General features: G+C 53.2%; 2 protein-coding genes across 5 annotated transcripts in view; one reads left to right on the top strand and one right to left on the bottom strand.

The window, feature by feature from the left end:
- The window catches only part of ADORA2B (adenosine A2b receptor), a 20,559-nt gene extending 9,457 nt beyond the window's left edge, over positions 1-11,102 (top strand). For 2 of the 3 annotated variants that reach the window (XM_064495316.1, XM_031469465.2), the window contains exon 2: positions 9,680-11,102. In XM_064495316.1, coding sequence (XP_064351386.1) covers positions 9,680-10,346 — 667 coding nt within the window. In that variant the 3' untranslated portion in view covers positions 10,347-11,102. Of the gene's footprint in view, positions 1-875; positions 7,643-9,679 lie in introns of those variants that run through there. The other variant, XM_064495315.1, reaches the window with a different exon arrangement.
- ZSWIM7 (zinc finger SWIM-type containing 7) lies at positions 11,079-22,048 on the bottom strand. 2 transcript variants are annotated; one of them, XM_064495317.1, is made up of 5 exons: positions 21,950-22,048; positions 19,786-19,807; positions 17,025-17,127; positions 13,314-13,418; positions 11,079-12,343 (listed from the first exon to the last, which is right to left on the bottom strand). In XM_064495317.1, the coding sequence occupies exons 1-5, from the start codon at positions 22,038-22,040 to the stop codon at positions 12,227-12,229; spliced, it is 438 nt and encodes a 145-aa protein (XP_064351387.1). In that variant the 5' UTR covers positions 22,041-22,048; the 3' UTR covers positions 11,079-12,226. The 2 variants fall into 2 exon arrangements, with proteins under 2 accessions (XP_064351387.1, XP_064351388.1); XM_064495318.1 differs by lacking the exons at positions 19,786-19,807; positions 21,950-22,048 and adding an exon at positions 19,252-19,748.

Here is a 22,048-nt window from a genome sequence, read left to right as displayed (position 1 = left end):
TCCGCCCAGCGGCAGCCGTTCTCAGATGGAAACCTGACTGCACCTCCTTCCTGGACCTGATGCTCCCAGCGCCTTGGGACGCCCGCCTCGCACTGGCCCCGTCCCTCCTCCAGCCTCACCCCGCCCTTGCCTCCTTTCGCTCTCTGCCCTGCTCCCGGACCCCCTCAGTTCCTGACTTACGGAGCCAGGCCTTTGCACATGCCGTTCTCTCTGCCTGGGATGCGCCTTACCTGCCGACTCTTCCTACTTTTCTCAGCACTCCTCCTGGGAGGTACCCGGGGTTCCTTTGCAGCTCTCTGCCTGCTTGCAGGTGTTTTCTTAATTATTTTTAATTTGTTTAAGGTCACCTTTCCTTCTCCATTATCAGCAGGGCTCATGCTGTTCCCCCATTATCTCCAGTAGGTGGTCTAGTTACCAGCTTGTGACACATCGAGGAGAGGGCAGTGTGTGCATGTCTGCGTGTGCGTGCACACGCGTGTGTGCTGGTGGGACCTGCCCTGATAGGGAGGGACGAGCTTGCTGCTGAGACCCAAGAAGCCCATGGAGGGTGTCATCAGCACAAAGAGGGGACGAGTGAGAGCCCGAGGGGGGCCGAGCAGGAGTTGGGGGGGGGGGATCCAGACCGGCTTTGCCAAAACCAGCGAGGAGACGTCAGCAGCGCTGCAGAGGCGTGCATAGCTCCCAGCGTGCGCATTTTCAGAAATCACCTGGCACGGAGTTTGTCGTAGCTGGGACTTTTTAAAAATTACAAAATCAATGCAGTGTGTGCCCTTACGTACACACACACACACACACACACACACACACACACACACTCTGCATTCATTCTGTAACCTTTAAAAAGTCCCAGCTACTAAAAGAAACATACGTATGTATATATGTTTGTGCATCTGTACCTGGACGTGTGTGTACATACGTGTGTGTGTACGTTTGTATCCATTTGACCAATCTCATGTGGTTTGTAGTTTCAGAGAGAATAAGTCATTCTGAACTAGCGTATTTTTCCCACAATTTCTATGTTGCAAAACTGATACAAGTTCCCGTGTTCATGTTTTGCTACATTTGCTGTCTGTGTTTTACACACACACACAGCTGCACCCAGGAGCTCTAGCACTGACACAGTACAGGCTCCTTAGACGTCCCACCTAACCCGATCATGGTCTTTAAAGTTTTTTTAAATCCAGTTTCCAGTAAAAGATCATGCGTGCACTTCATACGCTCCTTTAGTTTTCTTTAATCTGGAAGCGTTTCTCAGTCTCTCTTTCCCCGTCTGTTTCAAGACGGTGCCTTACTTTGGCTTTGGTTGTTTCCTTGTGGGTAGAGTCAGGATGGACATTCTTGGTGGGAAGCTGTCTCCATGACACCGTGTCCACGTCAGCCCGCCGCCCGCAGAGGCACGCAGGGTGCGTCTGTCCCGGTGCTGTTGTGTTGGGTCTCACCCCGTGGCTGTGGCTGTGGCTGTGTCTGCCAGCATTCATCGCCGTAAAGGTGTGGTTTCCCTGTTGGCCGCTTCTCGCCTGGATCAGCGATTACCATGTAAAATGGTAATTTTACTGTTTCTCATTCCTTCCACCTTCCTAGTCAGCATTCTTCTGTAGAGAAGAGGTTTACCTTTTCCCTGCTCTTCCTTAAACTATTGTTTCAAATGCCAGTGGGCTTAAGTTAAGGAATTTTATTTTCATTCAGTGTGTTATAATCCATTCCTTTATTCATTTTGATGCCCAGAGTTGGCGAGTGGGAGCCCATTCTAGTTCACTTCTGTTTGAGCTCCTCGTCAGTTTGAGCACTTCCTTACTTCTGGCACAGGCTCCCATTGTGTTGTCTAGTTTTGGCACCAGCCATTTCCCAAGGTGCCCCGTCTCCTTTCTGTGGAGAACGGTATTCTGAAGCCAAGACCAGGGTGGGTGTGCTCACTGCCGCTGGCCATCATTTCTTCCAGGCCCTCGCGATGAGCAGAGCTAGGAGAGGTGTTTTGTTTTGTTTTGTTTTGTTTTGAATAGTGACTTGGAAGAACTCTTGCTTCCAGAAGAATACCGTCTAATTAATGAGTCGGAATAGCTGAGTTAAGCGGATCATCATTTGGCAGCTGTCATAGTAATAACTGGTCCAGGCAAGAATAGGCTGTAGGTGATAAAACTCACTGGTGAAGCCTGATGAGAGCCAAGATACTCACAGAGACGCAGAGCGGCCCACAGGGGACCCACTGCTGACACAGGGGCAAGGGTCACCACGGAGGAGCGCGGCGGACGCTGGGACGGCCAGGCAGCCAGGGCCAGCATCACGGGCACGGGCGCCCTGCTGCCGCGTGTCCCTGCCCGCTGCTCGCCTGTGCACGCGGTGGCCGCCGCGCTCCCGGTGCTGTACCTGGAGCGTGGTGCGTTTCAGCCCCAGCCCCGGGAGGGTACTTCTGTGAGGCGAGGGGACAGCAGGTGTCCTTCTTCTCTGGTCCAGGTGCAGGCAGTGGCCTTTTCTCTCAGGGGTCCTGCTTCACTGGAGGGCTTCAGCGTCCGGAGCCCAGCAGCCTTGGGCTGCCCCCAGCTCCCATCCGATACAGGAGACCAACATGTGAGCTGGGTCAAAGAACAGCCTGAGAGGTGACCCGGGGGCCTGGTCCCGCCCCGCCCTCAGTCTCCAGGGGGCGAGTCTCTGTCAGGCCACTCTGGACAGCGTCCTCTCGCACGCGGGTGGGGAGGGCTGCCAGCCGTCCCTTCTGCTGCTGGCCCTGGGTGACTGGGAAGGACGGCGGCATCGCTCCTACCGCCTGCACCTGTGGGCTCAGCCCGGGCCCCGGTCAGGCCGCCGCCGGGATGCAGGCAGGTCTGACTGCAGGAGGAGACGAGAACCCCCAGGGGCCAGGGTGGCTGAGGGTCCGGGCCTCCTCAGAGCTCAGCGGAAAGGCCGGCTCTGGCGGCCTGCTGCCTGGTGGCTGGGCAGGTGGTGTCCTGGCCGCAGGCGGCCCCACAGGCCAGGGCCCTGACGAGGTCAGGCTGTAGAGACGAGACAGGCTGCCCCCAACATTTACCACAAACGGCAGCACAGAGACTTCTCCCCACGTGCAGATCATCATATAAATAGAGCCAAACAGTTCTTTTTGTGTGGAAGTGGTTTTATTGGTTTCTCCTGCTCTTGCTGCAGCTCATCAGTGGAGTCGTCTGGGTCTTCAGCTTTCTGTGGGGGAAGCTTTTTGTGCTGTTTCTTTAATAGACACGGTGCCCTGCAGAGTTTCTGTTTCTTCTTCTGTTCCAGACAGTGTTTATAAGCCCCGTTAACTCGGTGGGAAGCAACCAGCTGTTGAGCATGAGGAAGTCCCTGTTGCAGAGAGGGCCCTTGTGAGCTCTCAGCTGAAGCTGGGGGTGCAACCACACACCCACAGCTTGTTTTGTTCAGTGCTGCCAGGACGGTGTGCAGCGTGTGCGTGTGCCGAGAGCCCAGCGTCCTGTTCCTTTCTCAGAAACGTGGGCCCTTCCTCACCGTTGGCCTGCTGGCCCAGGGTTAGGTGTTCTGGATGCACGGTACTAAGGCAGAGTCTCTGCGGTGAGGAGCGCACGGCTCAGCGGGCGGTGCACGGGGGTGATGCGGGAATCAAGGGTTCACCAGGCACATGGTGGTACACCTCCGTATGGACCGGCCTGCTTCCTCCGGGTGACGGGAGAGCAGGGGAGGGACGTCGGTACAATGCAGAGCCTTGTGGTGTGGCTCATCTGGGATTCTGCCCCGGGGTACGGAGCTGGGACAGTGAGGCTGGCGTCCCCAGCTTCAGCAGGAGACAGAGAAGCCCAGGGCTTGACAGCTGTGCAGCAGGAGGGCCTCGGGGCTCCCAGGACCAACAGGAGCAAAACGCTGCCATGCCTGGGCCTCTCCGTCAGAAAGCTGCGCCCCAGCCCGCCAGGCTCGGCCAGACTGCCCGCTGGGCGTGTGCCGCCAGCCTGGGAACAGGCCCCGCTCGGAACTCCGCTGTCATCTGCCTTGTCTTGGCACCTACCAGCCTTGCTCTAGTTACAGTCTTGCCAGTGTCCATTAGACGTTTTGGGTACATTTTTAAAATGCACCGAGGCAGCCTCCAGCCCCGCTGACCTGCCTGCCTGGGTGCTGCAAGTCATTCTTTTTGTCAGAGCTCTGGTTACAGCATTTTGTAGGTTTTGAGTGGTCGGCCCTAATCCCGTTTTCACGTAAGTCCTGATATTATATCTGGGTGTAATTTCAGAGAACATGAAGTTTTCTGAGAACGTAGATACTGCTTTACAGCAGAAGCATTTGTATTACAGAGGAATGAAACTTGAGACAGAACAGAAAGGATAAGGTCCCTAAACTTAGCAGTCAGCATTTTAAGCAGCAGAACAGAACTCCACGTGTGCTCACTTAGTGAGCTGCGTTCACAGGGGGCTCTCTGCGCGACATATCTGTGTTTAAAGACCCGGCAGCATGGGGTCCTGCGGCCACTGTTACCCCGCTTTCTGCTGACAGAGCTCAGGGTCTATCCAGCCCCCGTCGGGACTGGCCCCGCGTGGTGTCACCATCCAGGGTGGCGACCCTTGGGGATCTGCTGGGCTGAGGGCACCCTGAGAGCTGGGGATTCTGATTTCTGAGGCTGAGAAGGCTGCCTGGCCTGAGCTGAGGGCTGCCAAGCCAGCGGAGGAGGAAATAGGCCAGTCCTTGTCAGGCAGGCTTGGTGGTCCCCTTCCATTACGCAACCCCTAACCTCTCCATCCACCCTGCACCCTAGCGCTGCGCCCTCCACGTGCCTGCTTGCCTGTCGGTCTCTGAGCTGTGGGTGAGGCCTGCGCTTCCCCGGAGCGCCCTGCTGTGTGCCTGGAGCGGCTGCCGCTTGCTTGGAATGACCAAGCTGCCTGTGTTTCCTGTGGTCGTTTGGACACTGCCTTTCACTTTCTTCTCTGCACTTGGGGCGAGTGTCCGGCTCCCAGGGCCTCACCGCTGTGCACAGCGCCACAGCACAGCAGGGACCCGCCAGGGGCAGATGTAGGAAAGGACACTTTCCCAGCCTTGCAGGAATGATCTGGGGACACACACACGCAGGTTCTGAGGCCACCAGTACCCGGGGAGCAAGGTGGGGACTGCAGGCAGGGAGCAGGGGTGGGGCCTGGGGAGCCGGGGGAGCCGGGCACCAGGGAGAGGACAGAGGCCCAGCTGGAAGTGGGCAAAGAGAGGGCACGGCGGGAGGTGACCAGAGCCTTCACGAGATGCCAGAGACCCAGGGGTCGTCCCCCCGGCCTCCCGCCCAGTGCAGGGGCTTCGCGGCACCCTGGCCCTGTGCCACCTGTGCTGGGGCCCAGGCATACGCCTCGGGGCCGCTGACACCCGCCGTCGTGGAGCCCCGGCTCCGGTGCTGATCACGCTTCTGCCTCTGGAGCCCAGCCCTCTCCTTGGGTCTGGCTGTGTCCGCCGACAGAATAAAGAGTTGGAGAGTCTCTCTGCCGCCTTTTAAGAGCTGCCTGCCAGGAGGGCGGCAGAGGCCTCTTCCTCCAAGTCTCCAGTTCCCACGGGCTGGCTCCAGAGTTGGGGCTGGGCGCTCGCAGCGCCTACAGCACTCTGAGGAGGGCAGACGTGCCTGGGGAGGAAGCTGCTGCCCAGGCTGGGCTGTGTGAGAAGGGCCGTGGCGTCCCGGGCAGGGCAGTGACTGCTCCTGGCGAAGCTGGAACCCAGTTAGATTGGGTTTGTAACCCCAAGGCGGCAGCAAGGGCGTCCCTGAACCTCTGCGCCTCAGCTTCCACATCTGGGACCAGGACACGGCAGCTGTGCCGTCCCAGGCGCGCAAGGTGCTCGGGCCGCGGACGCTCGGCGCTCGGATGTGTCCCGTGCGGCCGGGAGGGCTCAGCAGGCGTGTGTCTCCCAAACCTGGCGTTTGGTCATGCGGTTCAAAGGCCGCTGGGATGGGAAAGTGCCTGCCGGCGAGCAGGACGTCAGGAAGGAGAGCTTGTCTGGGGTGATGAAATGGATGGCGAACTCTCGTCCCCCCACTTCAAAGTTTCAAGTACCACTGGCACATTTAAGATGAAAATGGCGATGCGGGTCTGACGTTTCCGCGTTAGCCAGGTATTTCAGGTCCTCAGAAAACAACTCGCTTAATTCTCACCCCCACAGCTCTGTGTCCCCCGGTGGACTGGGCCCACGCCCCACCTCGCCTTGCACGCCCTGTGCTCTGTGGGACGTCACCACGTCCCTGGTCCTCAGCCTCTTCTCCAAACGCTCCCTCGAGCCTCGTTCCTCATCTTCCGACACCCAGTCCATCGTCAGGACCTGTTGCTCCTGCTCCCAAAGTGCCTGTTCCCGCCCTCCTTCCTGTCCCCGGTCCCAGCCAGCGTCCTCTCCTGCCGTCACCGCTGAAGCAGTGTCCTGACGGCTCTGCTCCCCTGACCCTCAGTCTCCAGACTGGGAGCTTCACGAGGCCTCCGTCAGGGCCGCCCCTGCTCAGGGCCCTCAGGGGCTTCCCGCTGCTGTCAAGGGTCAGAATCCGGCTTCCTTCCCACGGCCTGGGAACTGTTCCCACTTCATCTGAGGCTCATTCGCGTTTCCTTTTGCTTCTCTAGGAAAGTAAAATCCTTTCCTGCCTGAAAGCCTGACACATTCTGTTCTGTCTGCCAGGAACGCTCTTTGCCCCACTTCTCAAAATCCTCGCTCCCCCGCCGTCAGCTCTGCGTGAGAAGCCCTCCTGACAGCCCGTGCCCAGGGCCCTCCGGTTCTCTGATCTGCGCCGTTTGTTTGCTTTGGCCAGACCCACTGATTTGCAGGTACACGTCTGCCTGTTTACCTGTTCATCTTGTCTCCTCTACGGGCATCACGGCCCTTGAGGGCTGTGATCACGCTCCCGGTGCCGAGCAGGGCACCCGGGACGGAGGAAGAATCTGAGTGGAATAGTGAACCTTCGGCAGAAAGGCCGAGATGGGGGTCCCCAGAGAAAGCTGCCCTGATGAAGCCCTCACCTGGGACAGGTTAGCGTGAAAGCCGTCTTTCACGGGTGCGGGATCCTGCAGCTCTGAGAGGTTCAGATGTGGGTGGATTTCACTTGTTTTGAACTCTAGCAGGAAGCCACCCCCCGGGATTAGTTAATCCACGTCTAACGTTGCTTAAAAAAGTCACGTAACAGAAGCAGCAGCCTGAGGAACACAGGCCCGGAAGTCCTGCCTTAGCTCTGGTCTCTGGTTCTTTTGTTTTTTCTAATTAAAGTGTAGTCGGTTTGCAGTGTCGTGCTGGTTTCTGGTGTGCAGCACGGTGGTTCAGTTACACCCACGTATGCTCCTTTTCAGACTCTCTTCCATTACAGGCTGTCACACGGCACTGAATTAGTTCCCTGTGCTGTGCAGTAGGACCTGGTTGTCTGTTCACGGTTCTTCTATTTTCTTTGTTACTCAAAGACTCTGTATGTGTTTCCTGGCTTGTAAAACAAGGGAAGTGGGACTAGAAAAGATGAACGTCCCCTCAGTTTGTATGAGTGTGCTTTTGGTTGCAGGTAACAGTGGCTTAAGCACTGAAGATAATTATCTCCTGAGCTCAGACACGGAGCTGCAGTGGCCCTGGGGTTGGTGTGCTGGTGCAGGATGTCCTTCTGCTTCGCCACCTGCTCGTCCTCAGGCTCATCCCTCCTGCTCACAACATGGCTGCTGCAGCTCTGGGCGTCGCAGACCCTGTAAGAGCATCAAACGCAGAACGGGGTGGGCGTAAGGAAGAGCTCTCCTCGCAGGTCTCTCCCCTCTGGCCAAGTAGAGTCTTTCCTGGAAGTGCCCTGGCAGACTTCCTTCTGTCTCGCTGGCCAGCACCACCTTGCGGATCCACCCCAGACTGTCACTGACGAGAGTTTGCTCACCTGGACCTGCTGCGCCGCCTGGCTGGCCTGTGCTCAGCTGCACGCAGTTCAGCGCGGTCGCGTCCTATGAGCACGAGGAGGAAGGGCAGGCCGCGCGTGCAGCCAGCGTCCTGTCACCTCAGCGGTTCTGCCCTGTTCCCCGGCAGGGTCGGGCTGCAGTCTTCACAACTCTGGCAGGGCAATGACCAGGAATAATACTTTGATAAGGAATGGCTTTCCATTCTTGGATGAGGAGGGAAGCAGAAAGGGTTTGGAAATGGATGGATTTATTGGCCAAGAAAAATTCAGTGAGCAGCTGAGACCAGCAGGTCATCTGTAGCCAAGGCCCCACAACTGAGCTGCCCTCGTGGGCGGCAGAGAAGGTCAAGGTCACTGTCAGTTACGGGCAGGACCTCAGTCAACTTCCTCAGCAAACTGTCAGCGCTCCTGCCTGTCCAGGCGTCGGGTACTCCTAGTGAGCGGAATCTCATTTTAGAGCTGTCAAGAGAACCCACCAGGAACGCATCTGTAGCCCGACATATTCCTGGGCCTCCCCTGTGCTGGCCCCTGGGGTTGCATCACAAAGGGACACGGTCCAAACCCTGAAGAGGGTGAACATTCCAGTTGAGGGGAAAACACGTGTAACAGATAAACAAGCTCTGTGACAGGTGTGAGTCTGGGGCCAGAGAGTGGAGTGGCCGTCTCTGCCTCAGAGGCGGTGAGGACAGACGGCCTGTGAGGCGGGAACAGGACTTGGTCCCGTGCCGCGAGCAGCGTGGCCAGGAGCGGCGGGCGCCGGGCACGCGGCGGAGCTGAGGTCCGTGGGCCGCATGAGGTGGAGGTCGGATGCTTCCCACGCACAGGCGTTATGCTAACGTGTATCCTGTCGTTTCCCAGTTTCCTTCCCAGAGATTACGTTTCTCCGTACATTATCCTGAATCCATACTACCAACCAGTCATTAGTAGCAGCTTATCCCGCTGCTGCAAACACGGATGGACTAGCTTACAGGAGAATGTCCAAAATGCGTATAATGTTTTCTAGAGATTTTTAAATAAGACTTAATGCTTGAAAGATTACTGGAAAAAATTTAATATTTGGTAAGTTATTTCCCAGTTTTTATCAACTTCGCTGCTAGCTGAGAGAGAGAGGGACGTTGCCGAACTCCTGTTCTCCCACCTTTCATAGGGGTGTCTGGGGGGTGAGTCCCCTGTGGTCCAAGGCAGACCTCTGTGTGTTTGTGGGAGACCAGAAAGACGCCCGCCCGGGGTCACCAGCTGCTGCCCGACTCAAGGGGCCCCACTCTCTCAGGCTGCTGTTCAAGTGTTGCCTTGTCCACGAAGCCTCCCTGACCGACTTCTGTGAAGTGCAGGCCTTGCCACGCCCGCTCATCCTTGCTCTGCTGTTCCTTTTTCACACTGCACATACCTCCTCCTGACTCCCCACACCGCTTCCCAGCCTGTGCTTGTTGTTTATCATGATCTGTCTCCTCCTCCTGGAACCTAAGTCCCTGAAAAGCAGGGATCTTCGTGTGTTCTGTCCCCTGGCGTATCCAGACCACCTAGAACCGTCTCATAGGAGACCTGGGCCCCAGGTCAGTATGTGGGCGATTAGGAAGCACCCTTCCAGAATTCTCCACTTGTCCTCAGTCACCAGGACGTGTCACTAGACAGGGGCGAGTTAACCACTCAAGAATGAAAATCGTATTCAGCCTGTTGGAGCAGCGCTGCTCCGTGCTGAGGGTGAAAGGCCGGGGTGCCCCGAGGGGGGGGCCTGGAGGCTGTTAGGAATAAAGGCCGTGGAGCCAGAGGCAGAGGGGCGTCTTGGACTTTGGTCGCCAGATACTGTAAACTGACTGTAACAGGCGGCGTTCTTTTGAACAGGTACAAGAGCCTGGTCACGGGCGCCCGAGCACGAGCAGTCATCGCTGTGCTCTGGGTCCTTGCCTTCGGCATTGGCCTGACCCCGTTACTGGGGTGGAACAGAGGCAAAGGCAGTGCCACCAACTGCACGGAGCCCGGGGACAGGCCCGCCAACGACAGCTGCTGCCGCGTCAAGTGTCTTTTCGAGAACGTGGTCCCCATGAGCTACATGGTGTACTTCAACTTCTTTGGGTGCGTCCTGCCCCCACTGCTCACCATGCTGGCGATCTACGTCAAGATCTTCATGGTGGCCTGCAGGCAGCTCCAGCGCATGGAGCTGAGGGACCACTCGAGGACCGTCCTCCAGCGAGAGATCCACGTGGCCAAGTCCCTGGCCATGATCGTTGGGATCTTCGCTCTGTGCTGGCTCCCGGTCCATGCCATCAACTGTGCCACTCTTTTTCAGCCAGCCTGGGCCAAGGAAAAGCCCAGGTGGGTGATGAACACGGCCATCCTCCTGTCCCACGCCAACTCGGTTGTCAACCCCATCGTCTATGCCTACCGGAACCGAGACTTCCGCTGCATGTTTCACAGAATCATCTCCAGGTATGTTCTCTGCCAGACGGACGTCCTCAAGAGTGGGAACGGGCCAGCGGGGCCGCAGCCTGCTCTCGATGTGAGCCTGTGACCCAGGCTCTGGCCTCAGGGAGGAGAAGGCACAGATTCACAGGGACAAAGGGACCGGACACGGCTGGCAGATTCTCAAGGTGACAGACAGCGCCACCTCCCAGGCAAGTGGTGGCCTCCTGCAAGCACCTCCCTGGAGCGACCACACTCCTAGTTAACGTGTCCGTGTTGTGAGTGCGTTCCGAGGGCTGGCAGGTGTACCTGCCGCTCTCTCTGGCTGCTCTCACCGTGTGGGCGATGCTGATGGACTGGGAAAGACTGCATTGTTTTCTTAAGAGTCTATGTCTTTCATGGTAGAAAATGATTGAAGTTATTTTACTGTGAAACACTGTGAACTGTTTTAATAACAAATGTTTTTTAACGTAGAGGTAATGGGAAAAGTTGGACATACTAAAATACATATACTTGTTCCGAGGAAGGCGACCAGGAGAATTGAAAGTATAATGCTTCAGTCAAGAAACTGCTCTATTAATGTAGGGAGAGGATCCTCTTACAGGGTTTGATAACGGTCTTGTCCACAGACAGCAAAGTGCCCGGGAGGAAGACCCTGGAGAAGTGGGGCCCCGCCTCCACCGGGCTCCCCTCCCTCTCTAGAGCTGGACAGTGAATCTTCCTTCCCTCCCAAGTTCAAGTTTGGCCAAGTTGTTGGAACCCAAAGTGTGAAAATTTTACTGAGTAAAGTTATATAACTGTGTTTGTATGTTAGGTGAAAAAATAAAGCAAACAAACGAGATTAGGGGCCGCATCAGCTTGTGCAGAGCTGCACCTACCCGTCTGGCTCTTTATCCTGAAGACTGCTTAAAAAATTAGTCTGCACCCAAGCCCAAGCTTCCACGTACTGAAGTTCTGACAGGTTGTGTTTGCCCAGCTCAGCACCACAAAAGGCTGCAGCATCCACGTCGCGCTCACCCGCAGGCTGCGGGGGCACGGGGGGGGGGGGGCTCCTCAGCCGCCAGCCATCTGTGTCACGGGCCTGCGCACCGACTCCCTCCCGCAGCAGGGACGCTGCGGAGACAGGGGATGCCTGCCCTTTGAGGATCCTGTTCTCAGACAGCTTTCCCTGTAAGAAGTTCCCGTCCAGGGCTGAGATCTGCCTCATTTCCACTTTCATCCGTCCTTGCTCCTCTGCACTCCCCTGGGATCCGAACGAGTCCCGAGTCCCAGTTTCTCTCCCTTCCAGTACCCCTCTTGGACTCTCTTTCATCTTTCCTTCTTCAGGCTGGAAACCACAGTAGCATCTCCAGCTTCTTTGGAATGTGAGTTTAGTCCCTCCCTTCCTGCCGTTACAAAGCTCAGAAACGCATGCAGAGCAAGCCAGCACTTCCTTATTCTCAGTTCTGCCTTCCTCACAACACAGTCCCCGTCACAAGCTGTTCTGGCACCAGCACCACCGTGCCCGCAGCTCACTGCAGCCAGAACCCCCGAGTCTTCTCCTGCTTGCTGCCTTTGAGCCACAGCTCTGCTCTGATCTTTTATTGCAGAAATTTCCTGGACCCGAGGAAAAGAAGTGGCCCTCATTCGTCTGACCTTCATCTTACTGGTTTGCCCTCCATCCCAACCTCTTAGACATTACCACCTTCAGTCGCTTGGGAATCCGCTTGTGGACACGACATGATACTAGGCTTTGGGTCTAAAATGCTTGAATCTATCTGGAAATTCTGTGCCCCAGGGGCTCAGAGGCTGGGTTGCATTTTTCATGAGGGCTTCAAACCATATGTACATCGTGGGTTCCAACCCACAGCCCCTTCTGCAGTCCAGGACACAAGAGGGGCAGGAACAAGGAGTCGGCTTCCCTTCCCTTCCACGTGAACCACGGCAGGTCAAGTGCGTTTCCTGATGGCACTTCTATTTTGAAAGACAACGATGCTCAGTCGGTACCTTTTAGGCTTCATGTGTCTTTTCCGTCAACAGTATGTCAGTCAGTTGCTTGTCAGAGACACTTAGCTGCTGACAGGTGCTTGTCACCTGGCTGAGGTACACTGCCAAGAGATGCTTGCACTGGAACACAAAACACACAAGCCAGTTAGCAGTCGGAAGGGCCAGGCTAGCCAAGACCCGTCACCGCCGCCACGTGCAGCAGGAAAGGAGGGGGACACACAGGTGACGGGCCTTAACTCACTGCCTAGAAACTGCAGTCAGGAGGGGACAGGTGTGTTCTTTCTGGAATTCAGTGGGGACAAAGGGAGGCTTTCTTTGCTCACACACAACAGCCTGCACCCGCCCCTGGGGAGTGGGCAGTGTTGGACGCTGTACCACACACACAGCCTAGGTGACTGAAGGGGCCCTGGTTTAATCCTGTCATTTTACAGGTAAATCAGCCACGAACGTGGCTCCTTGTACCAAGGGACACTCAGCTTGCCACCCAGTTCCCAAGGAGTGTAATTAACAGTGGAAAAGAAGGGGGGAGATGGAGTGGACACTAATTTTCTTCTTTGGCAAGACTTAAAAAATAGCTGCCTGCTCGCAGGTGGTTGGTGCCTCCTCTTTGGAACAAGGAGGCGTGTGAGTGCCTGGTTCTGCGTGATGCTCTGGGCTGCTGGGAAACCCGCAGAAGCCCCAGGGCGCCCTCCTGACGGTGAGAGTCACGTGTGGCCAAGGCGGTCTTACGGGGAGTGGGAGGAACACCTCATGGCTGGAGCTGGGGGTGTCCAAAATGCCCAGCATCCAATTTATTTTATTGGGCAAGCAAATTCCCCAGTTGCCAACTTTGGGGACTATCTGTTGCCCTCCCCGAAGCTTCACCCATTACCTTTTAAATTAAAACAGGAAATTCATATAGTTCTCAAAGTGACACTGCATCTGGGGCAGGTAAACCCAAAGGAGATGACAGACTGAAGTCAAGGAAAATAAACTGCCGTCTGTTTCAAGGTGCAGTAAAACTCCCGTTTTGCCCCACTCTCAAACGGCCCAGCAAGGCCGGCGGTTCCCCGCTAACTCGGCTGCCCCAGGGAGCGCTGGCCTGTCTCACCAGCAGGCTGTCACTCTTCCGCAGCACCGAGAAGGCAAACGCAGGGCAGGAACAGTAGTGACAAGAAGCCAAGCACGTGTAAGTTTTACCAGAGCTTCCAAGTACCTAGAAAGGAAAGGGCGGACAGGGTCAGAGCTGAAGAGGTGTGCTGGAAAACCACTCTCTTCCCCCGAGTTTATCCGTCTGATGACTCAGAGTTGCTCTGCACGTGGCGCTGGGAAGAACTGTAGGAACAGTTCACACACAAGTCGAAACTCAACTTCCCTGCGCGCAGAGTCTTCCGGCTGCTCGGTGTTCTGCCCCCGCGGCCTGCAGACAGAGAAGCTGGAGAGCTCCGGGCTAGTGAAGCCACCCGCACGAACCATTTTGTTCTCTGGCTGGGGGTTCAGAGGGCCGAGCACCCAGAGGCAGAGGAGAAAGCGCCCCCGCGCCCACTTCACTGCGGGTTTCACAGCAGGGGCGTGCGCGCCTGAAGCTTCCACCGCACCCGGAAGAGGGCGTGACAGCAGGCAGAGGTCCAGCAGCAGGCAGGATGGGGCTTCAGAAGAAAGCGGGAAAGGGCTTTTGAAAAGCCTCTGAGAGCAGGGAGCGTAAGTGCAGGGCTTGTAAAGGGGGCGACGCAGATGCTCAGGACACTGTCTCAGGAGGAGGCAAGCCCAGGTCTGCCCCTCCCCCAGCAGGAAGGAAGGGAGCGCGGGTCTGGAGCGGGCGGCTGGAGGCCCGGCCAGCCCAGGGGCAGACAGGAGACCCCGGGGGCGCTGTGGCGCTGTGGCGCGTCTGCAGTGCGGCCGGGCAGACTTGCTAGAGAAGTCGCTCCTGTAAGTCTCCTGCCACCAGGCAGCCAAAAACTAAAAGGCGGAGGGCTTCATTCCTGGAGTTCATTTCCAACCTGGAAGTGTGAGATCAGTCTCCCAGGGAAGCAGACACCCCGGCGGTTACTGTGCAATGAACTGCCACTAGGAACTTGCCGTGGGGCTTTCATGTTGTTTTAGGCTCTGAGATGACAATCGAAGTGAAGAGGCCAGGGCCTTTTTCTCCTCCAATGCCAGCACTCCCAGGATTCTTCCCTCTCTCTCCCACACAAAGAACAGCCCGGCGTTGTGCTGCTGTCCAGCGATTCACCTCCTCCAGCAATGTCACTATGGGCTTGGACCAAGTCAGTAGAATTCCTTGGGAGCTGCTAGATTCACCAGAAATGGCCAATGACAGGGTACGAAGATGCCTACTGCCTCCATTAAAACCTTCAGCCCCAGGTACAGACCAGGTCTTATCACATCTTAGCCTATTTCCAGCCCCAAGGGCTGAGGCGTGTTAAGGGCTCTACACTGAGTATCGGCGGGGAGCTTCCCTAGCGTCTGGGAAACTTAAACGGGAGGGAGACCATTAAAGCAGACTGTCTTCCACTTAGTCCTGGAAGAAAACCCATCGATATCCATCAACGACATGAACGATTCTTGGGTCTCCAGACTATTCCCAGTAGATGGAACTTCAGGTTTCTTCTTGCTTCAGTTAGCTCCTGTATCTCCTCTCTCTAGAGCTAAACGTAGCTAGGTATGAGCCCCTGGGTTCTACACTGACTTGAGCGGCCCAATGGTTCCTTCTTGTCCTGGGTCCCTGGTCCTTCAGAATGTGCTCTGGACTAAGCTGAGTAAATGCCTAGTAACCTAGGGATGGGGAGAAATTCCACAGAGCCTCCCTTGCTGAGCCTTTCAAAGGCTGGCTGAGACTAAGAGTAAGGTGTGCAGCCGCTGGAGGCAGTAAATACTGTAAAGGGACAGTAAGCTCTGAATTTGCCTCTTCTTTACCTAGCAGTGGACAACTGATGAGCCCAACAGTCAGACAGAGACCTGCGTCAGACGCGGCTGGAACTGGAGGCTGACCTCAGGGAGCATCTAGTTCCGTTCCTTCGCCCTTCAACGGAAAGACGACCCCTCTTACGGGAGCTGCTCCCACCTCTCCCACTTGCAGTCTGGAGTGTTTACCTCCAGGACAGAGCTTTTAAAAAAGAAACACAGAAAGGAGGACGCTCAGGCCCGTGGCTGGACTTGTGTGCACCTCGCTTGGAGGACGTCCGCTCTGGTTCCGGTTCGTTCTAAGCGGAGGGGCCCACCTGGACACTCTAACCACGTTACTGTACACAATGAAACCATTAAGGTTAATTTGAGGGTGGCTATAAGATTTCTACAACCTAATTTAATTCAAAGTCCAAGCTGACAGCCACAATTCTAGGAAGTTAGCATTTTTATGATGCATAGAGCAATGTAATATAACACAGAATGTGAATGATGAAAATTGAAGTCACGGCAATCCTGGGAGGAACAGAAAGTCAACAGGAATTGAAATGTTTCAAACAGAATCTTTAAGATTGTAACTAATAACCGGAACACAGAATTAGAGAAGAGTCAGGAGCCTGCTTGTGCAGGTCCAGTGTGATGCGGGTACTGGAACAGAGACAGAAAATCTGAAACTAAAAGACATGGGAAAACCCCCAAGGCCCTTCTTGTTTGGGGTGTTAGCTACATAAAAAGCAAAAACAGATGCACTAGGAAAGGAAAGGGAGACACCTCCTCAGGCACAGATTATCGTTTAATAGTGCTGATTGTTAATCCATGAAGTTCACTATGAGAGGACTCTACCAAGCAGCCTCTTTTAAGTTTTAACTGCCGCATTCAGCCTCGGCTGCCCCGTCACGAGGCGGTGCCCTCGGCCGGGCCGTGCTGCTGGCTGGAACGCCAGGTCAGCTCCCTAAGCAGGGCCACCCATTTTCCCAAGAGGCTCTGCTCAGTCATCCACTCACTAGAACGGACGAGGCCCCGACTCTGAGACGCTCGTAAGCAAGCCACGGTCCAAGCACTGACAACCCCCGCCCCCCGCTCTTCAGCCGGGCCTGGGTAAACACTCGCACTGATGGCTTCCTCTTTGCCCCTCCCAAGCCAGGCACAAAATCTGGGAGACCAGTGCCAATACTTTTATTTTGTTCCCAATATTCCCTCCTCTCAGGCCTGGCCGCACGCACCGCTGTCCAGTATGGCTGAACTCGGGGGGAGTCTGGCTCACTGTTTCTACAAAGACAGGCAGGGTGGGACAGCACATGCAGACCCCTGTTGCCAGCCACTTGTGACCGTTAACTCACTTTTCAGCATCTGTTTCCTGCAAAATAAACACCTATCTAGGCTTTTGGTGAGCACTGTCAACGACACGTGAAAGTAATTCAGAGTCTGCTAAGAGGCTGTCACTTTACAACTCTGCCTGCCTTAAGCACCAGTGGGCCAAACCAAGGTCCGAGTAAACTGCCTGAGTCTAGCACACTCGGACCCTTAACGAGTGTTTCTTGACAAGTCTGACAGATCATTTCTATCAGATGACTGGACATGTGGAAAGACCTTAAAATGCATTTTGGTTTCTGCTTGTAAGCAAGAGAATGGACAAGGTAGGGAGGTGGGAGGAAGCAACTCTATGATCAAACAATGGGAAAGCAAAAGTCGGCCATCAGGCCAGAGAAAAGGGTCTACACACTGCTACCAGCTAGATTTCATAAGTCACATTTACCTTATTTTAATTACTAATCGTCTGATTTTACTAAGTTGGGCCAAATGCTTTTCAGTAGCCCAGGAAGTACCTAAAAGTGGTCCCCAGCTTTCACAGACACTCATGAAAACATTTTGTCCTAAGGGCATTCTGCTGAGATAACCCCCACCTCTGGATTTCTACCTGGTAGACACGCCTCCCACTGGGCGATGAGATTAAGGTGATGGACTGTCGATCAACTAGGTCCAAGGCCTGGACGGCTGATGAGCCAAAGACAAACTTCAGCCTGTGGAGCAGAGAAGCTTCAGATTAGACCACCTGACTAAAAGTCACATCTGTCACTTGGCCCAAAGGATCGCCGTCAGCAGTTTGTAAATATTTGATTCACTTTAATTTGGAAAAAATATTAATACAGGAAAAATAAACGTTAACATGTTGTTGGCAGATAAAGGCCTCTGTACCAGGGTGCTCCCTCTTCTGCCCAACTGCCCTCCGTCCCTGAGGCAGCCACACGCGGCTGTGGGCTTCCTTCCTGTTAACGTTTCTGTATCATACACAGTACACGTGTGTGGCGTACACACACCTATAGACGCCCACATATACACATGGTATCATTTGATAAGTTTTAAAACATTAAAGGTATATTGTAGGCTTTCTGGCAACTTCTTTTCCCCACTCAACGTGCTTTTAAGAATGACGCATGTGTATTTTTAAGTTTAACTTTTGAATGATATTCCATTGTATGTACAGATTTTATTTTTTAAGGACTCTATCGATAGACATTCTGGTTGTTTCCATTTCATGCTGCTGTGAGTAACACTCAGTCAGCCCTGTCTACGCCCCTTCCTGGCTCTAAGTGGGAGCAGAGCTGCTCAGTCCCAGGACCCGCGCGCTCGCCAGTTGTCAGAGGCGCCGCCGGCCGCTTTGCACAGGGGAGGCAGCACGCCTGCCGGCACTTCCCAGAGGCCCAGCTCCTCCACGTCCTCACCAACACCAGGGTCGTCGGCCTTTTCATGTCTGGCCACCTGATGGGTGTTTAAACTTGTACTTTTTGGATTAGTAACAAAGGCTATCCAGGGGTTAAATGATGAATCAAAAAAAATTTTGATATATGCGAAAATTCTTATGCTATGTTAGGTGAGAAAGGGTGGGTGCAAAATTGTATTAGAACCTCTCAATCATGTTAACTCTTTCTTGAAAAAATCTACAATTATCTCAAACTAAAACGTTAAATCTTTACAAACTAGTCTCTTTATACAAAAAACTATTAGAATGGGAAGTTTTTTAAATTAAACATACGAAGATTGTCTATGGACAAAAAAAATAAAATTTGGTAATAACTTTAATATCAATCAGAGAGAATCCCAGTTCACTTCAAAAATGGATCTCATAAGAAGTTTTTCAACCTGCCTTGTCTACTTCATGTCGTGAGCATCTCTTGAACGCAATATTCCTCTATACCACTTTTAATGGTCACAAAGAACTCCATGCTAAAGATGAGCTACTTTTATTTTCCCCAAACTCTACTTTTGGATAGTTAGTTTATTAAATCTAATGCGTTTTTCTTTTTGCTCCCATCAACAGTACTGGGTGCATGTGCTGTGAAATCTTTATGAACATCCATGATTACTTCCCTGGGTTGCATTCTTATAAGTGGAGTTTCTGGGTCGAAGAATACGTGTGTTTTAACGCTTCTCTTGCCAGTTGCCAGATTACCTTCTAATCTACACTCCTATCCTCAGGGTATCAGTTAGCCTTTTCTCCACATTCTTGCCAACATCCCGAAGAGTCTTACCAACATATTTTCTGTGGTAGCCAGTTTTATAGATGGAAAGTTACCTTATTTTTTTAATTTGTAATTTTTTATGATGACTAGTAAAATTCATCTTTTTCTTCCAAAGCTTTTGGTAACTTGCATTCATTCATTATTCACACATTTTGTTTTAAATGTAATTTTTTTCTAATAATGTATATAATCTTTATAAGAAATTTAAGAAACAGAAAAAAGGTTAAAGCCCTTCTCTAAATTCCACCTCCTTCCTTCCCCTTAAGATAATCACTGGTAGAGGCTGGTGTATATCCTTGTGGACTTTGAAATACAAGTGTATATACGCAATTAAATGTTTAGTTATTCCTAGGTAGCTTTCACTTTTTTGCTGCTATTGAGAATATAATTACAGGTTTGAACTCTGTGTATGAAGGAAAGTGATTTTTAGTTTCTGTATTAAAAAATAACTTCATTCTCTTGGGTTTTAAAAAGTAGTTATATCATCTACAAATAAGGATAATTGTCTTTCTTGCAGTTGATTCTTGAAGAACACGGGGACTAGGGGCGCCCCCCCCCCCCCGGGCAGTCCAAAACCTGCGGGTAACTTTACAGCCTGCCCTCCACATGCCCGGCTCAACCAACCTGGGATGGTGCAGGACTGGACCATAGTACGCATCTACCGAAAAACTCCACATGAGTGGACACGTGCAGTTCAAACTCGGTTACTCAACGGTCAGATGTACTTCTCATTTCTTTTTCACGGATTAGTGTAACAGCTACAACTTTTAGGATGATGTTAAAATTAAGGGGCAAACAGGAAGATGACGGAATGCCTTAATACTCAGTACCATGTTGGCTATTCATTTGAGAGGGATTTTTAACAGTCGTGTCAAGAAAATATTTCCCCTAGTTTAGTAATAATACCTTTAAAAATCAAGAGTTGATGTTGAGAGAATTTGGCTTTTAAAATGCATTAATGGTTAAAAACAAAACCAAATCATGGGGGAGGATATAGCTCAAGTGGTAGAACACATGCTTAGCATACACAAGGTCCTGGGTTCAAACCCCAGCACCTTCTCTAAAAACAAAATAAGTAAACGTAATTACCTAATTATCTACCCCCCTCAAAAAAAAAAAAACAAAAACAAAACCCAATACAACAGGATATATACTTACGATAATAGATGCTCATCAGGAACTGTAAAACAGGAATGGAAAGAAAGTTAATTGTGTTAAACCAGTGACCATAGACAAAACATCTCAAAAAGACTCTAACCGAAGACTTTTGTGTAAATGGTGAATTGAGCTGATGCATCAAATTTTACTCTTTCCCAATATTCCACTAGACAATAAAAGGATATTTTAAAAAAGTATGAACTCCCAAGGATGAGGACAGGGAGAAATACAGCTAAGATACGTTGGAGAATAATTCACAAGACCTGAGCAAACTGAATCCTACGTCAGCAAGGGGGGGCAGTCAAGCAGCAGCCTGACTTGCACTATAGAATCTGGTACCCTCACCCCCTAAAAAAGCCCTCAGAAACTGGAGGCATTAGATAGCTCTGGAGGGGGGAGTGAGGCAGGGGGACCAAAATAAGCAAGTCTCTTTGAAAGTAAGTTTAAGAAGCTAGGTGGTAGCCGAATACTTTCAGACGTCTGAAGAAATCTTACTTCCAACATGTAACTCAGTACCTAGCCAAACTGTCACTAAGTGTGAGGACGGAGAAATAACTTTTACAGACATGTAAAGCCTCAAAAGTGCACCCTGTACTCTTCTTCCCGAAGCTGCTAGAATATGTGCTCTATAAAATAAGGTGGTAAACCGGGAAAAAGAAAAATGTAGACTATACTGAACAGAAGGCTCAGCTTAGGCGAAGGGAATTGCCCAGACAATGATGTGAAGAAAGACCAGACAACCCCACGAGGCTCTAGGAGCGACTTCTAAAGGAACTGATGAAACAGCTCATTCAGCTGAACACCTTTCTTTAATATATGTTTTTTGATTGAAGTGTAGTCAGTTTACAACGTTGTGTCAATTTATGGTGTACAGCACGATGCTTCATATAGGAACATATGTATATTCGTTTTCATATTCTTTTTCACCGTAACTTAACTACAAGATACTGAATATAGTTCCCTGTGCTCTACAGTATGAACTTGTTATTTACATCTGAACATCTTGAGGAGAGATTTAGATCACAGGTGAGAGTCTGAGGTTGAATTTGGGGATAAACACAAACAAGCAAACACTACCATGAAAGTTTTCATTCCACAAAAAGAAAGTTACATGAAAGGAAAAGTAATCGCAGCTGCCCGCAGGGCTCAGCTGTGACTAGATTTTACATCATTGTGTGTCAAGTGAAAACATGTGTGAGGTCAGAAAACCGATCTGAAGAAATTATCTTTGAAGGATGGGAGTCAGGGAGAACGCGACTACCTAGAACAGAGATTTTACACCAGCAGGAGACGGTTCTGCTGAATCAGCAGTCAGAAGTGGTCCCTGAGAGTCATGGGCATCAGGGCACCCGCCGCGCCCCCTGAGGACCCTCACAGCGCACGGATTAACCCAGGGCCCATTTCTGACACCCGCTGCTTGAACTGACAGCCGACTGCTCCCCCCCCCCCCCTTTTTGGGATCATAACACGTGTGAATGCCTGGCTGGCCTCATCTCTGAAGCATATATAGTCTTTCGTTTTAACTGAAATGAGAAAACGGTGGCTTCCTTGCCTCAATTCTTTAAAAACAGGAACTCAAGCCTGAGCCATCCAAGAACAGTGGCAGTTGAGGCCTGATCTACTTGCTAAACGGCCACCCGACACTGGTGGGGTAGTGACAATCCGGCGGAGGAGGAGCCTCTCCATGCAGCACGGGGAGCTACCCTCGGTGTCCCGCAACGACGCACGGCGAAAGGGGCGTGCGGAGTACACACGCGTGTCTAGGCGGTCCCGGGGCCTACGCCGGGGGCGGGGGGGGGGCTCCGGACGGGAGCGCGGTCCCCGAGCACCCTCTGCCCGGCGGAAGGGCTCCAGCCACTGCGAACGCACCCGGGTTTCCCGGCCCTAAAGCACTTCGCTAGGTTAACCCGAAGCCAGAGTATTCTGAGAAGGAAGGGCTGCGGGCGAGGTTACGCCGGCAGAGCGCTCCCTCGCGGGGCCAGCGGCCCCGGTCCCCGGCCGCCCGCGCCCCCGGCCGCCGCGCGGGGCTCCGAGCCAGGTCGGGCCCTCGTTTCCCGAAGGGGCTCGGCGACGGGGCCGCCGGGGAGAAGCGTGGCTGGGCGGGGAGGGGCGCGGGCCGCCCGCAGGCCGGAGACCCCCCCCCCCGCGCGCCGCCGGCCCGTACTTCGCGCGCCGTCCCGCACCGCCGCGGCCATCTCGCTCAGGAGCTCCTCCACCACGGTCGGCAGCGTGAGCGCCCGCGAGGCGGCGGCCATGGCGGGTT

The sequence above is a fragment of the Camelus dromedarius genome, chromosome 16, assembly GCF_036321535.1.
Source record: "Camelus dromedarius isolate mCamDro1 chromosome 16, mCamDro1.pat, whole genome shotgun sequence".
In the NCBI taxonomy this organism is placed as follows: domain Eukaryota; kingdom Metazoa; phylum Chordata; class Mammalia; order Artiodactyla; family Camelidae; genus Camelus; species Camelus dromedarius.
The sequence above is the reverse complement of the archived record's forward strand: the minus strand, read 5'-3'. Positions and strand labels throughout refer to the sequence as shown.

What these genes read in the sequence shown, in the direction of transcription:
- ZSWIM7 (XM_064495317.1), bottom strand. Translation starts at nt 22,040, where the DNA reads ATGGCCGCCGCCTCGCGGGCGCTCACGCTGCCGACCGTGGTGGAGGAG. An exon ending in GGTGCGGGACGGCGCGCGAA is followed by an intron (nt 19,808 to 21,949) that starts GTACGGGCCGGC and finishes CCTGTTTTACAG; the next exon opens with TTCCTGATGAGCATCTATTA. An exon ending in GGAAGAGTGACAGCCTGCTG is followed by an intron (nt 12,344 to 13,313) that starts GTGAGACAGGCC and finishes TTTGTGTTCCAG; the next exon opens with TGCAAGCATCTCTTGGCAGT.